The following is a 16,347-nucleotide window of genomic DNA, read 5'->3' on the forward strand; positions in this document are numbered from 1 at the left end:
AATTCTAGTGGAATTAAAAAATTATAAATCCCTACACACACACACACTCTTTTTTTAATGCTGACAGTTAATGTATAATTTTAATAAACATCTCAAGATAAAGAAAAATTGAAGTTTTTGAATATAAATTTTCTGTTGACAAATACTCTCAATTCAATAAAATTTTGTGATATTTTACTTATTGTTCTCACTGCAAAAGCCTTTCTTTTTAAAATACTGAAATGTGTATAACTTATCCACAAAAAGATAACCACCATTTCTTGTCATAAGGGTTACCACTGTATAGAGATAGAAAAAGGATCAAGCGTGGAATTAAAAATTTTTGTTTTATATATCTAATATTTTTACATTTCCTGAGTATCATTATCAACACTAGCTACCTAATGTGTAATACTCTTACCAATTACTGTATTCTAAGTTACATCAAAATTTGACAAAGAGCATGTTAATCAAAGCTAAATATGCTGATGACCAAGTGGTCAAGGGCATCGAACTTTGAGTATGAGTTAGACATAGCGCAGATTCGAATCCTGTCTGTGACTGTTGCACTTTTTATTTTAACACTACTGCACCCTTGTGCAGTACCGAGTCTTTCCCTTATTCTGTTTGACAGGCTAGTGGCTCATAAGAAAGGACAGAATAAGACTAAAAAGGAGATTGGCCTCTCCTTTTTCTTAAATATATAAAAAATTAAGTATAATGATAGGATATTTGGTTTTAGATTATAGAATCCTAGGGTGTCTCATTAGATGATGACAAATTTCAGTCACCCAAGTGGAGGTTGAGTTAATGATAAGATACTAATACTTCAAATATATCTAAAAATTATTTTTTATTAGTAAATTTTGGCATTTTATTGGTAAGATTTTATATTCAATAAAGGGAAATCAAAATTTAGTCAGAGATTGGGATTGGTAGAGAATTGTACCTATATCTAAACTTTCTGAGCTAGAAACCATAAACAATTTAAACTTGTCCTAATAGGGTCTTCTAGCAGAATAGTAAGTTGCATTATAGTGCTGATCATTTTATCATTTCTTTTTTATGGGTTTAGGTAATCTCATAGCTAGTCTTGAATTATTGAGATTCTCTCCTCATAAAATGATGATTTAAAACAAAACCATCTAACCCTTTTACTGCCATGCCGTTTTAATAACACGAGTAAATCCGCTTATATGTGTAACTGCCATGTCCATGTTTAAATGTTTCCAATAGTTAGCTGCCTGGTTACTTAATATCAGACAACGATAAACCAATTATACCATAGTACTGTTTGCTAAAAAAAAACTCAACAGTGTCACTGTTTGATAGCTACTGCATGTTAACACCTAAATGTGACAATGTTACCAAAGCATGGTGAGTGTTGCAATGCACAATCAACACAGCACATTGTTCAGTGTGTGTTCTATTGCAGTATTGTGTCTTTCTTTTTTGTATGTTCAGTGCTTGAGTTGATATGGCAGAGGTTAACTGCATGAAAACAAAAGACATATTGATCTAGACATGTCATTGTTTTTAGAATTACCCAGTTCAGACTTATGCTTTGGGCAATGCAACTATCCTGAAGGACTAGTTTGAAATAGATTATTTTGAATAATATGACTATTTGGATGCAGATTAAATTTACCACGCGGCCTCCGACAGAAAATCCTTACACATATATTTCACATATTTTAATTATCAATTTCATGAAAACATCATTAACGAAATTACTAATTATTCTGTATGATTAAAACAAACAAACCCGCCAGAGAGGTGTTACAGCACAGCTGAATATCTGGCACTCAAAGAGTTGCAGACAAGTATAAAAGTAATAGAAGAATCACAGGTGAGAAGATAAAGGATTTTGTACACAAAATAATATTATGTTTGGGACAAGCACATATTTGTAAAAATTAAATATTTAATAAATTTATTATTAACAATATGTAATATAAAGTAATGAAAAAGTTTCCCTTTATAACTATGTTAGGAATATGAAAGAGTCAATGAACATGTGAGAGTGAATATTCCAAAATTTAAGAAATCAGAGAAAAGCAAAGGAGAAGCATATTTATAGACACAAACTGCAGTTCTATTTGCTTAAATATAATCATTTTATAAATAATTTGAAACTATTCTGGGTTTTAGGTTTTAGACCCTATATTGACATTTTCAATTTTAAATTCATAAGCTGAATTATTATTATTATTTCATTCTGATAAATTTTCAACACAGAAGTTTGTGTAAGAGGGAGTTGCGTTTATAACTGTCTCCGATGTAAGTTGCTAATCAATAAACATATTGCGTATTTCTGCATAAGTACTGCTGGTAAAATATTTCTTTGTCTTCTAACATAAACGAAAACGAATATTCATAATGACATGTCATTACAGTATGTACAATTATGGGCTATTCCCATGAATTCCAAGTCAAAATAGTCTGACATACCAAAAATGTTATAACATTTTAATGGTAACTGAGATAAACCAGGCATAAAGGCTTGATACCGTAATTTTCAAAAAATAATTTATAAATTAAATTTGAATACATTAATAATTCTACTGGAGTCAGTGATGAAGATGGCTTGATATGCAGAGAGTGAATTAGGCTAACGATTTTTATTTGAATCAAGGTTAAAAGCTTATAGAAGGAAATTGAAAGGCTGTTGCAATGTAAACAAACGTAAGTTGCAGCACTTCCAGAGATTTTGTAAGGACTTCTCCAGAATTATAGCTGAAGTGATCCCACTGTATTGAACTTACCTGGTGAGAAAGACCACGTGAGGCCCTGAAAACATGACAGAGACATGCACCTCACCTTGCTATTGGCGAAAAGCAGCCCCACGCCTTCCATGCAGACCTGTAGCAGGCCACCCTCGCCTGACGCTAGGTCTTGCACAGGGAATTCTCCACCCAGCTCAACGCCTGTCAGAGCCCCCTGTCCACGTGCTGCCGCCCGCTCCATCGCCTCCTTGATACAGTAGTACAGGTCTTTGCACTGCAACATCATACAGTAACGTAACTGACTCTTATATCAGATTTGCATGTGTAGGAGAATTTCTGGTACAAATGAATTATATTTTTGACTCCACAGTTAAGTTTGCATTGTTGCATTGATCAAGAAAATATATACATTATACATATGTTGGTCTTGGAAACCTGACTTTGCTTTAAACACGTCTACTTCTGGCCCTTGTAAACTATTTCCGGTATTAGATATTTTCAGTGATATAATTGAAATTGCGTTGTTGTCTCAATGAAGAAAATATATAGGCGTATTTATGTATAACTTAGAAGCTTACTTCAGCGAAAAAGCTTCTAGTTCTGGCTGATTAAGTTCACTTCCGTTCTAATGTATTTATGGTATCATTGTTTCATTTGTCTTATAAACCTGATCAAGAAAGTAAATAAATAAATATCCAGGAAATAAATAAATGAACATACTTCAGTGAAAAAGCTCCTATTTCTGGTCCGAGATATTTCTGCGTCATAGCAGTTTGCCTTGTTCCGATGAAAAAAAAAAATATTCTCACACTTAGATCTAAGGAGCTTACCTCAATCAAAAATTGTCTCCTTCTGCCCGTTCAAATTAACTTCCGAGCCATTGTATTTATGTTATTAAATTTGAGTTTGACTTATTGCCCTGATCAAGAATTTATACACACATAGTAGGTCTTGAAAACCTACTCCGGTCAAAAAACATCTATCTCCGGCTCTTTTAGTAGATGGCAAGTGAATTTAAGTTGTAAAATGGATAAGAAAAGTAAAATGTCTAGTTTTAGATGAAAACTTACTTTTTTGGTGTAGTATTTGTGTAGCTGGGTTTGGCCACTGTTCTTCCTCCACAGACATAATACCTAAACAAATATATAAGTTAACTTTTAAGTTATTACAAAAATATATGGACATTTTTTAATTCTAGGAGAGACTTAATAAACTTTGTGTATTTTCATCATACACTCTTAAATGTTATGCAAGTTTTTAATACTCAGTACTTGGCTTAACAAATTTCTTGATATCATATAATTTTTATAAGAAGATTGATAAAATACAGTAGTTTCTTCTATACTTTCGATACTGACTCAGAGTCATGTATAGATACAGAGCAAATGCAGAGGCTCGCAGTAATATTGCAATAAGGCTCAGAATGTAAATTCTTTGAAACAAAACACTCTGATCAAAAGGTTTTATTTAGGTACCTTATAATTTCTTTCTTACAAAACATTATTCCCTAAAGAGGAACATTCTTGTTCAACTCCCTTGCAGATAAAAGTTTAAATCAAGCTTTATGCTGTACAGCTTAAAAACTATGAACAACTTTATATGCTAAGTAAATATTAGTTTTGAAAAATATCTAAACAAAGTACTTAATTGCAGGATGAAATTAGACTGTATATCAGAACTTAGATGTATAAATGATGGTTTGGCAGAGTAAAGGATATTGTTTTCTGAGAACCAGTAAAACAACTTATTTTGGGTTATATTTCAGTTAAATTCTATGAGACACATCACTGCAAGACTGGCCATGTGGACATTTACCACACCCCACTTTCCTCTCACCTTGTAGCTTTACCATATTGTCATATCAGCTGATTTTCAGTATCAGGCGACAACATGACATTTCGCTTCGTTCTAGTTGTATACATCCATTTTGTTATACGGTGATCTATTATTCTGCGTGTTTTTATTAGTTTATTATTTTTTGCTCATGTTCTGTCATAGTGTAAAACATGTGTTAATTTAAATCGTGAAGGGTCAAGGATTTAATAAGGTAGATGAGAAGTAAAGATAAGCAGTAACGATCACTCGATTGTTGAATTCAGTCAATTATCCCATATGCAATAATTCTTCCTTTACATCTGGCGACACCACGCCACAACCCAGGCCTGCATTGATATATCTCGTACTATAGTTAACTTTAATGTTTTCTTTTATGTGTCTTCATGTGTTTTTTTCAAATCAGCAGAACCTAGATGGAAGTTTTCAAGGTAAGTTTGCTGTTATTCCTATCTATTTGTTATCATACAATATCTTACTTAGTTTAATGAAAAGTTATTAATATTTTTGGGTCTAATAGTATTATTTTACATCAATGTAACACTGAATTTATATAACAGTCAGCCCATTAAAATGAAATAATGTGATTGTGGTTTGAAATTTACAGGCCTGTAAGCATACCAACTGGAAAAAGCCTCCTCACATTTCTTTTCATTTTGTAAAAAGTGTGAAAATTCTCTAAGACTGTACGTACACAAATACATTTTTTTTTTAATAATTTGATAAGCAAACATAAATTGTAACAAAATGGTCATCATACAGATGAACAACAGACCTTGTTCTTGGGGCTGTAGGTCATATTTACGAGGTACTCGTACCACCAGCGTTCCACGATGACACCATTTACGCTACGCAGAACTATACCGTCCTCACGCACTTCCATGAACAGCAGGTCCCCTGCAGAGTCAGACCCCGAGTGAACGGTGAAGCTCTGTCGATGTGACTGCCGTGATCCTAGCGGCTTCAGGTCTATGTCATTGCCATGCTGTATAAGGGAATAGGTAATATACATTAAACTCAATAGAAGAGTGGTTTATAAATGTTTCCATTAAAAAGAGATTCTGTTCTGTTAAAAATTCACTCTCTTCATAGACAAAAATTGTTGGAAAGCATTTTAGAATGTAGGTACTTATCTATATGATTCAACTTAACTCAAAATGCAGTTCAGCTGTTATACCTGAGTTAATTTTTTGTAAACAAAGAAATATAAAAACCTCTGAGGGATGAAAATCACTTTATCCGATATATTATTAACAGAAACTCTGCTCTGTTCAATATATACCAAGTTGTATATAATGTTAAAACATTACCACATAACACAGAGTTAACTAAATAGTAGCTAAATTCTACCCTCATTCTTGTTAATTGAACATTTTTGAAGATAGAAAGACACCAATTACCTTGATAATTACTTTTTTTAGGTTACACATTAACTTAAATTTGACCATTCTTTTTAAAGGGCATCACATTAACTACGTAAGTTGATTGTGATTTATAATGTCTAGTATATATTGTGCATATTATTATGGGTTAATTAATAAGAAAGGTTTTACTTTATTTTGAAAGTTTTTAATTAATTAGTTAGTTTAAATAACTTAATATCTGGCCTGGGCAAACTACCAGCAATTTCAATAGTAACTGTAATTTCTTCAAGCTTGTTTGTAATTCAGTGACTCAAGGCTAGACTGTTAAACAACTTGCAGTCCTGATAGTGTGACGTCAAAAGACCTGACCGACCGCTCCACTTCGTTCGGTCGGGAATAAGCAAACGATTGACATCATAATTATTAATATTTTATAGTTTTCCTTTGTTAATTGAAGGTTATTAAATTCCATGCTAGCAAGAGAACATTTTTCCTTTATTAGAGTAGTTTTTTTATTAAAATAGGTTATACGCTCTTTTAACATTAGATTTTAAATTGGTACACATACTTTGTAGACCTTTATACAACAAAAGAGCTTGTACCAGACAACTAATAATAGATGATCCACATGCTCATAGTCAATCAGCTATGTTGAATATGTGAGGAGTATACAGCCGGGGGATGGATAGTGTGACGTAGCAACTGGGGGTGTAAGACAGCACTCCAGCCTGTATTATATTCTGGCCTTGGTTAGTAGGGGAGCCCAAGGGGGGGGGTTTCAGGATTTACTCAAGCGCGACAGATTAGTATACAGGGGGATACCTTGTACCCAGTTAAGAACCTTTACCAACTATGAGCCCTATATATATGGCCGCCCAGCAAGGATAAAGGATCAAGATTAGTAAAAAAAAATTGATCATCTGAAATTCTCGAGCGCATCAGATTAAGGTGAGGTGAGTTAGTTACATGCTAAAACGTGTACATTCCACTAATCTGACAATTTGAGAGTGACGTAAAGAAGGGGAAGGGTTGCAAAGTTGTAAAAAAAAACGTCGTCTTAAGATTCTCGAGCGTGGCTATTTTTTTTTTTTTATTTTGAAGAGAATCATTTAAGGATTACGAAAAATATATAATCTGATGATTTTTACAAGCCGAAGTAACAAAAAATTATCAATGAAGTTTATTACGTGCTGGTACATGATGCCTATACTCCCCTCTCCGCGTCTCTATTTCTCTCTCGCTCTTTCCTCTATCTATTACTTCTCTTACACCGTTCCCACTCTGGTTTTGGTTGCCATGACAGACTCGTTCGTGGCGTGATATTGTTTACAACGTATTGTTCTAAAGTTTTTACTTATTTTGTTAGTTTTAATATAAATTATGTGAATTAAAATTTATAGATATTTACTATGAGTGAAAACTAAGGTAATGTGTGTATTTTGTAGTGAAACTACTTTGCAGAAAAAACAATTTAAATTCACATTAGAAACATTACAAAAATGTGTAAATATTTTTAGACTATCGTCGGAGCAAACCGGTTCTCCGAAAATCCCGAACAACGTACGATGATCTTAAACTTTTGATAAAATCTTCGTTAAATGAAGTATATCTTGCACAGTGCTATAAATTATTCGCAGATATAAAAATACAGGTAAACTTTCATTCTTTACAACAACAGCAAAGTGTAGTGGAATGTGATAATGCAATGGAAGTTTCTGAGCATGGTTCTGATTCACATGCTCCTGTTACTGGAGTGTGCTCTCAGTCACAAATTCCTGCTGAATCTGCTGGTACATCTACAGACAAGTAAGTGTTAATGTGATTTTATATGAGAAATATTTCAAAAAATTTTTAACTGCCCGCTGAAAAAATTTAAAAACTTTCGGAAAATTGGGGAGTTATTTTTAATTAAATAAATTTTTCACCTAAATTTTTAGTTGTACAAATCATTTATTTTAAACAAAATAACATTAATTGTTTCTTGCATCAACAAAACTATTAATACCATTTTTATAAGATATGAAAAAAAAATCTATTTTTTTTTTTTTTTACCAATATTTTAATTTCATGTTAAAATGATCAGCTTTCTTATATTACTGTTTAAAAATTTACAGAGCAGGAGAATCCAGTAACATTCTAGAAGATGATTTTACCGATGAAGATGATGATTAAAAATAAAATATTCAAAAAAAAATTTAATTTTTTATAATCATTTTCTAATAAAAACAATTATTCTTCTTAAAACATACACCTTTTTTACTCGCATGCCAACTCCTGAGCTTTTTAATTTAATTAAGTTCAATCATTTAAAAAAATTCAAAAAAAAATTTTTTTTTCCATCGTCAGATTAGGTAAATCCCTCTAGATAAATCGTCAGATTATGAGACAGTACGTCTAAGACATAAAGATAAACCATATATATCTTAATCTGACGCGCATGAGTATTTTCAAAATGGCAATTTTTTTGCACATTCTATTAATGGTCGCGCGTTTGCGACACCTTTAAATCGTCAGATTATATAAAAGAGCTTTCTTTACATTCACTCAACATCCCCTCAGAAAACCTGACGCGCTCGATTAATTTTTTTTTTTTAATTTTTAACCCTTATTTATAACCACCCCCATCATGAAAACGGTCAGATTAACATACGTAAGTTTTTAAAAACACGCAGGACATAGGTGATATTGATATCTGACGTGCTTGAGTATGTCCATGCAACAGTTTTTTTTCACAATTTTAAAAAATTTATAGCCGCTTCCCCCACACGATGAAAAGGTTTATATTATATGAAATTTTTTTTTTTTGTTAATACCGTAATCTAAGCTTCGCAACCCAATAGGTCTCTATGCCGCTCGAGTAAATCCCGATTTAGCACCGTGGGCTCCCCTACTAGACAATTACAACTAAACTGACAATACAATGACATATTTTTATGAATATTTCAACTAAGAAATAGATGCTGACCAGATTTTCAAGTTGGTCAAGCAGAACATTGACCTCCTGGCTGTAGACGAGACCGATATGACTCTTGCCCAGCAGCCTCCTTACTTTGCGTCTCAGCTCCATCTTGGTGACATTGACCATGAGCATGATGGCAGTCAGGTTGTACAGCATGGTGGACAGCAGCCGGTCCTCTTCGTGCTCTAACCTCTTCCGCTCTGTCTCACTCAGGCACTTGTACCTCTCCATCATCTCCGTGGGGCCTTGGTCCATCCCCACCATGTCTCTCTCCTGGCTCACAGCATCCAGGAACGCATCCTCCCAGAACTGCATTTGGTCCCACACTGTCGATCTATCTTTTCCCAGCAATCCTAGATAATCACAAACACTTGTAATACTACATGTTTCGGAGGGACACCAATATGTACTCACTATTTACATTCCTCTAAAACATGTCTACTCAGAATTTCATCTAGTCCCACACTGTCGATCTGTCCTTTCCCACCCATACTACAGAGCTCCAGATACTTGTGCTTATTTATTATTTCATGGAACCTGCTCTATCTATACCCACGATGTTCCTTCCATGTCTCACATGACGTTCAGGACTGTATTAACCCAGAACTACAAATGATCTGACTCTGTTGATCTATACATTTTCAACAACCACAGACACTTATAACTCTTTATCGTTTCGAAGAAGCCCATGGCTACCCAATTAGACTTTTTCTGATCAAAACACAATGTCCAGAAACAGCATCGGGTCTCAAATAATAGAACTGAACTTTCCCAGCAGTACTGGACAAATACCCACTTATGGATAAATAATTCAAATGGATACTAATTAAGTCATAATAATTTTGAATTAATCATAGAATAGGCCAAAGAGTAATGCATAAAAAAAAAGTTATATTACACATTTTCTAATCTAGATAATCAAAACTTACTATTTTATTTTTAAACTATTTTGAAACTCTTTCACCAAAGTTTTCTGTAGATTTGTGTGCTAGTATTTCAATCTTTAAGTGGACTTACATCATAGAACTGATATTTAAGTAATAATAAATTTACGCTTGAGACCAACTGCTATGCAAAGAACATTGCACAATTCACTATGAATCAATATTGTTGTGAGCAACCACAAAAGTAATGGCACTAAGTGGCATGAACTAAATCACTATCTAAAAGGACGAAAACTAAGGTGACATCCTAATGTGGCACAATAAAATTACCAATCCCTTAAAAGTATGAATAAAGGTTACATCTTAATAAGGTGAGGGCATATATCCTTAAAATTAAGGATAGTCTCTACTTGCCTGCTCTGATACGTGCTTTAGTTCCCCACAGTTAATTATAATAAATCAAATGCAGCAACTTCACTGATGAATAGTTCATTACTTCCTTAATAGGAGTACGAATTTAGATATACAAAATTTGTAAAGTAGGCAATATTTTGTCTGAAATCCAATGCTGCCACAGACTTGACTTTTGTAATCTGGAGTCATGTTCGTCTGAAGAGATCCAAAACAAGTTGCAGACGAAGAAGCTCAAAGTGTTCTCTTTATATCATTTCAACATCAGAGACAACATTCCAGGAGTCGTCTGAGACAGTGACGAATTTCACATGCTGCATTTAAAGGAAGGTGAACTGGAGCTGAACTCAGAATTCACAATTGAATCAACCCTTCTCACCATAACTACGTATGTTATGTAACGATTATCTTGTTGTTCAGCTGTTGTGAGTTGAAAAGTATAATTTGATTTGATAATTTGACATTAATCACATTATATATTATTCTCGTGCAAGGCCAGAACATTAACCAACCTTGGAAGAGATATATCCTCCCAGAGTCAGGGCTGGGAGTGGTGGAGGTGTTGTGAAGGTTGCCGCCATGATAACGGAACCCTGTGCTAAGGGATGATTTGCTGGACCACACACTAGGGTTGCGCTGCTTCTGTTGCCGTGGAAACTGCACAAAGTATTGTGATTCTGAAGAGAACTCTTGTATAGATCTCATCATGTATCTTTATTGCTATATTTCTAAATAGATCGCGTAATGTGCGAGTTCATGGTACTTAAAAACATGTTCTGCAGCATGTGTTTTTATTTTATTGAGACAACTATATTGTTAAACGTACATTTTCCAGTATGTACAATTCCAGTAACAGCGTCTTATGGAAGTTTTGTGTGTTTACAAAATAAATAATTTTTCAAATTAATCAGAGAACTTCACAACAATAAATTCATAAAGTATTTAAAAAAGCTAAACAAGTTTTAAAACAGTAAAATTATAGTTTTAAATAAACTTGCAAGGTTTGGTACCAATAGAAAATGTAAGTTTTAAACAGAACCACTTATATATGATACTATGACTCATTACTGAAGGAAACGGGATTTTCCAGACATTTATCATTGTTTAGTGATACAATACAATCAGTAACACTATGTTTCGAAGTCTGCAATCTGTAACAGTTCAATTTGGTTGACCAGCTAGTGCAGACCTACTGTAACCTGTATTCTGTAGTTCGGTTTTTATAATTAGCGTTTGGCTTTTATTAAGTGCATGTTTTAGAGTTAGTGTTCATGAAATAGACACATAACATGGCTGTTGTTATTCCTAACTTATGCATATCACAACGCTCTGGTATGTTTTTTTTTACTTTAACCTAGGTTATAGTCATGCATTAGTTTAGTCATTTACCTGAAGAAGAGATCGTAAATGATTGCAATTCATGAAACGTAATGTTACTGATTGTATTGTATCACTAAACAATGGCAAATGTCCAGTAAAATCCTGTTTCCTTTACAATCCTTCCATTGTCAAGAACAAACTTCAAACAAAGACTCATTATTAATCATTAAGTTTTTAAACTGGCCAAGTTGAAAGACTACATTTAATATGTTTAAATACTAAACACTTCACAAGAAAATATAATCTACTTTACAAATCAACATAAAAACAACACACACATTGTTGTGCCTATTCTGTAACATCAAGCTGCACATGAATATGGATTTAGGTTTATTGTTTGAAACTTCAGGAATTAAATAAATATTTAAAAACACTATTTCCAAACTTAGTTGTGTGGATCTGTATTGGTCAGGTTAAACTGTAATATTTTTTTGCATGGATTAATCTGTAGTAATGTCAACAATAAATCAGGAAATGTCAAGATGCTAACTTGATTCTGCTTTCATGACTAGCAGTTATTGGGCTACAGAATTGAATTACATATCTGGTTTGAAAATAAATTTCCACTTCAACTATTGTGAGCCAGCAGCACACATTTATTTCATTCTATGAACCAAAGTAAGGGTGTAAAAGTATTTTGATACAAAAGATCATTTCAGTACAAACATTGTACTGAACATTGACAACATTTTAGTACAGCCTATATATAATGAGACAGACATTCTGAGTTAATAACATAAGAGGCCCTATGATGGAACCTGGAGATAGTCCACTTGTATCCAATACTCACATTTCCCTGCTCAATCTCACTGTCCGAGACGGTGCTGCGAAAGCTAGCGTTGTTGCGGTGACTGCGTTGCAGGCTGTACGCAGGGTTCGTGATGATGGAGCCTGCTTCCGAGGAACTCCCAGCATCAGGTGACCCGTACAGCCCTCCCATGCCCACTCCGAGCTCTGAGCTCTGCAACCATAGCCTTCCTCACCACCACGCACAATCCCTTAACATGTCCTTACTTCCCCGAACATAACCTATTTCAGTTATATAAACCTATAAGAGGTTTATACAAACAGCCAAAAATGTTTGTGTTTTTATCAAGTTTAAATATTATTTCTTTATGAAATAATATAATTAATTGTTGTATTAATAAAAACAAACAAATCGCAGAACACACAAATATTTTTCAAAGAATGCGTTACTCTATACTTGCTATGTATAGATTTTTCATATTATTAAAACTTCTGTTTTATATTTTGTATAGTTCATCTTGTCACATAATAAACTCTATTTTCAACTCATTTCATTTTGTGTTTTACGTTTTAGTTTGTCTGTTATACCATGCTGTTGCTAACTTCTTAGATTAGATCTCAATTTTCCATCTAAAGAAAAGAACTAAGAAGACTGATTTTTATTTTGTTTCTCAAAAGTCAAACCTCAATAACATGAATTTTGTGCAATGATGTGATCACAACAAAACCAGAAAGCTGTTGACGAGCAGGAGTGCAAAGTATGGACACTAATTGTATTTTTCCAAAAATTATCATTTTTAACTATGTGTCTTTTGAAGTGACAAATTAAATTCATTTTATAACAATTTGAAACTCTATGTCACTATACAGAACTGAATACTATAATGTAAATTATTCACTTAAATGGTCAATTATACAAACTTTTTAAATCTTATTAATACTAAAAGTAGTAATATTTATAAGACAGTATTTAAGAATTTTCAAAACTTTATTACGAATATCAACTCACAATGTTTTGATTTTGGTACTTGAATTCAAAGAATTTTTCAAATATTCTAAACAAATGCAATATTTGATAACTATTTTGGTTAGTTTATTCTATCAAATTAATTGTACTAAATATCTGTCAAGTATTTGTGGTTTAAAACTATTTAATATTAATATTTTCAGGCCTAATATTTTTATATCTGTTCTATTTGATTAAATTATTCATGATTTACAAACTGTTATTGCAATACTGCCAGCCACCCTCTCCTTTAATGTGTTTTGCAAATCATCTATGTGTGGTGACAAATCAAGCATAAAATGAATACTGTTTTCTATTGTGTCAGCAACGTTTCATATTATATGATTTTATTTAATAAGAATGTTTCAACAGATTGATGCAATGTATAGCTTTGACATTAAACTATTTCCCAGTGGAAATTAAGAAGAATCGGGAAATCCATGTATTTTAAAACTAAAAAGAGGTATTTGGTAAGTAAAACAATGTGCATTGAACTGAATATTGTCAGCCTAAATTATTTTTAAGTTGTTGACATTATTAATGGATATTTCTTTCTACAACTTGTATTCAAAAAGTCTGATGTATGCATAATTGTAATAACATTATTTCTTTTTGCAAGAAGAGTATTTGTCATCACACTTACTTGGGACTTTCTTGCTATTTCATAGATACGACACAGTTACAATTGTCTCGAAAAGTTCTTAGTCAGCATGCTTATTTGACTCATTGAAAATGTAATCAAGGTATCTCTTACTTCTTCTTTTTTTGAAGCAATATCCTTCTATATAGTCTTACCTTATTTACTTGCTCATCCTGAACAATAGATATTCCATACCAAGTTACATAATGGCCTCTATTACACACAAGAAGTTAGGTAATGAAGCAAAGCCAAATTGTAATAATCACTCAAGTGCAAAACAGAGGGATTTCATAACATGGTAGGTAAACTACCTACTTGATCTAACTTCATCTGGGAAATTCTCTAAAATTTACTTTTTATTTCTCTGTTAAGCATTAGTAAACAGGTGAAATAATTATGTTGTTCAAAAAATTGTTCTCTCAGGTTATCATCATCAGACAATTTAAAAACATCCTTTTCTTACCAATGAATAGTATTACTTCTCCTGGTCTGTGACATTATATTTAGTAATTTTACTACTCTAAATTATCCATCATCTAAAAACCAAAATGGATCTGATTCAATACATCCGGTTTTCTGACCAATGCTGGTATTTTATATTTAAGTTATCTTCCCCAGATAAAAGTTTATAATAAATACTATACACCTCAACACTCAGACCTATTTAGTCTGGGCATTAAAATAAATAAATCAGATAATAAAAAAGGCCAACTGTAACTTGCGGACTTAATATTGCAGTGCACGTGTTAATCAACTTCTTTACTCAATCTGATAATACAGGGAGAATTATTCTGTGGACTGAAATGAACATCTTGACAGTTTACTACATAGTACTGCCACTGACCTAGTGGAGAAGTGGATCTCAGGAATTTAAGTATGATTTCAGGAATTCCGAAGGTATAGGTATAGTAAATTATGACTGCTTACAATTTTTATTAGCAGTGTTTTGTTGTAGATGGGCACTAAGAATGTTTGTAGCTAGCTGGATATTACAAATAATCTGATGGAAACTTTCATTGCCATTTATCCAGCCATTTTGGTCTTACATGTTCAATAGTTAGGTGTGTAGTCAGAAGTGGTAGATCCAGGGAAGAAGCCATTAGGGTCATGGACCTCTCCAAGATTGTGAACGGAGGTTTTTATGGAAAAAATTAATCACTCGCATTGTGACAATAAAAAATCAATTAAACTTAACTTAATGAATTGAAATTTGAGTATGAGCAAATTTGTTATAAAGATTTTATTTTTGCTGTATCAAAATTCAAAATCACCTGTTACAATAAAGATAATAGTACCCTAACCCCTCTCCCCCAATCAGTATTGGATCCGCCCCTAGTAGTCAGAACGGTTTTCTTAGGTTGTTCGACCAGGACCAAGGCAAGGTTTATAGGCTTAAATTTCACTTTTGTTGCTGTTTCTCTTCTTTTTATTTTAGTATCTGTTCATTAAAAAATAGCAATTGAATGAAAAAACACATGCAGCTTCATAGTGCATCTTAATGTAGTTTCCTTCTAATTTCCTAAATGAGTTTCCTGTTTTTACTTTAAAAACTGCTAAAATATTATAGTTTTATAATGTTTGTGGGTACAATATGAACTTGGAATTTGTATAAGTATTGTTTAAGTAACAAATCTTTCACGAACTATTAATTTTGATGGCAACAATAACATTAAATACTAGTATTATTTCAGGAAGTGAAAGTAGTACCAGGAAAAGTTATTTTACCTAGAGCCCATCAATGTTCTCTATAACCCTGTTGGTAAAACATTGCTTTGCATTATTTGACATCTCCCATATCTTAACTGGACATTAGTCTTTCTCCTCATAACTGGATTTGGCAACTGACAAACCATATAAAATTTGTGGTTTGATGTGACTTCAATTGTCTAAAATATCTGGGAATCCACCTCAATAACTGGATAATTGAATGGTGAATTAGTAAATTTTTCACTTTCTAAACGTTTTCAGATGTCTGATTAATTTTCAAGTATCAATGTTGTTCTCGGTTGTGAATGGCAAGCTCAAAATGATGCTGTGCAGTGCTGTGGTGCAATTTTTTAAATTAAAAAATATATTTCTTTTATATATTGTAGGTGGTGTAATCAAAAGTATAAAACTTCTGTGATGATGTGGTAAATATAATGTTCTAGTGTGTGTGTGTGTGTGTGTGTGTGTGTGTGTGTGTGTGTTTTGAAGCGCTACTCGATTATTTAGGGTATTATTAATCTCAACCTGTTTTACATTAAGTTTTCTTTCACAGGTCAAACTAACAATAATCAACTTCACCGTTGTTAAAAAAAAGTTCTATACAAAAATAGAGGCGAGTTTAGATGAGAGCAAATAATATTCACAACGTAGGTATTTTATATATTTATAAGTACATCCAGCTTATCAAAATTCTACTATCACAGTATTAAA

The 16,347-nt window shown here is 32.7% G+C and overlaps 1 protein-coding gene across 18 annotated transcripts in view; it reads right to left on the reverse strand.

Moving 5' to 3' along the window:
• LOC124362985 (MAP kinase-activating death domain protein) overlaps nucleotides 1–16,347 on the reverse strand; it is a 191,780-nt gene that overhangs the window by 14,596 nt on the left and 160,837 nt on the right. For 17 of the 18 annotated variants that reach the window (XM_046817924.1, XM_046817931.1, XM_046817917.1 and 14 more), the window contains 6 exons: nucleotides 12,327–12,497; nucleotides 10,669–10,813; nucleotides 8,868–9,214; nucleotides 5,314–5,523; nucleotides 3,776–3,838; nucleotides 2,800–2,979 (listed from right to left, as the gene is read on the reverse strand). In XM_046817924.1, coding sequence (XP_046673880.1) covers nucleotides 2,800–2,979; nucleotides 3,776–3,838; nucleotides 5,314–5,523; nucleotides 8,868–9,214; nucleotides 10,669–10,813; nucleotides 12,327–12,497 — 1,116 coding nt within the window. The remainder of the gene's footprint in view (nucleotides 1–2,799; nucleotides 2,980–3,775; nucleotides 3,839–5,313; nucleotides 5,524–8,867; nucleotides 9,215–10,668; nucleotides 10,814–12,326; nucleotides 12,498–16,347) is intronic. The other variant, XM_046817926.1, reaches the window with a different exon arrangement.

The sequence above is a fragment of the Homalodisca vitripennis genome, chromosome 5, assembly GCF_021130785.1.
Source record: "Homalodisca vitripennis isolate AUS2020 chromosome 5, UT_GWSS_2.1, whole genome shotgun sequence".
Lineage (NCBI taxonomy): Eukaryota > Metazoa > Arthropoda > Insecta > Hemiptera > Cicadellidae > Homalodisca > Homalodisca vitripennis.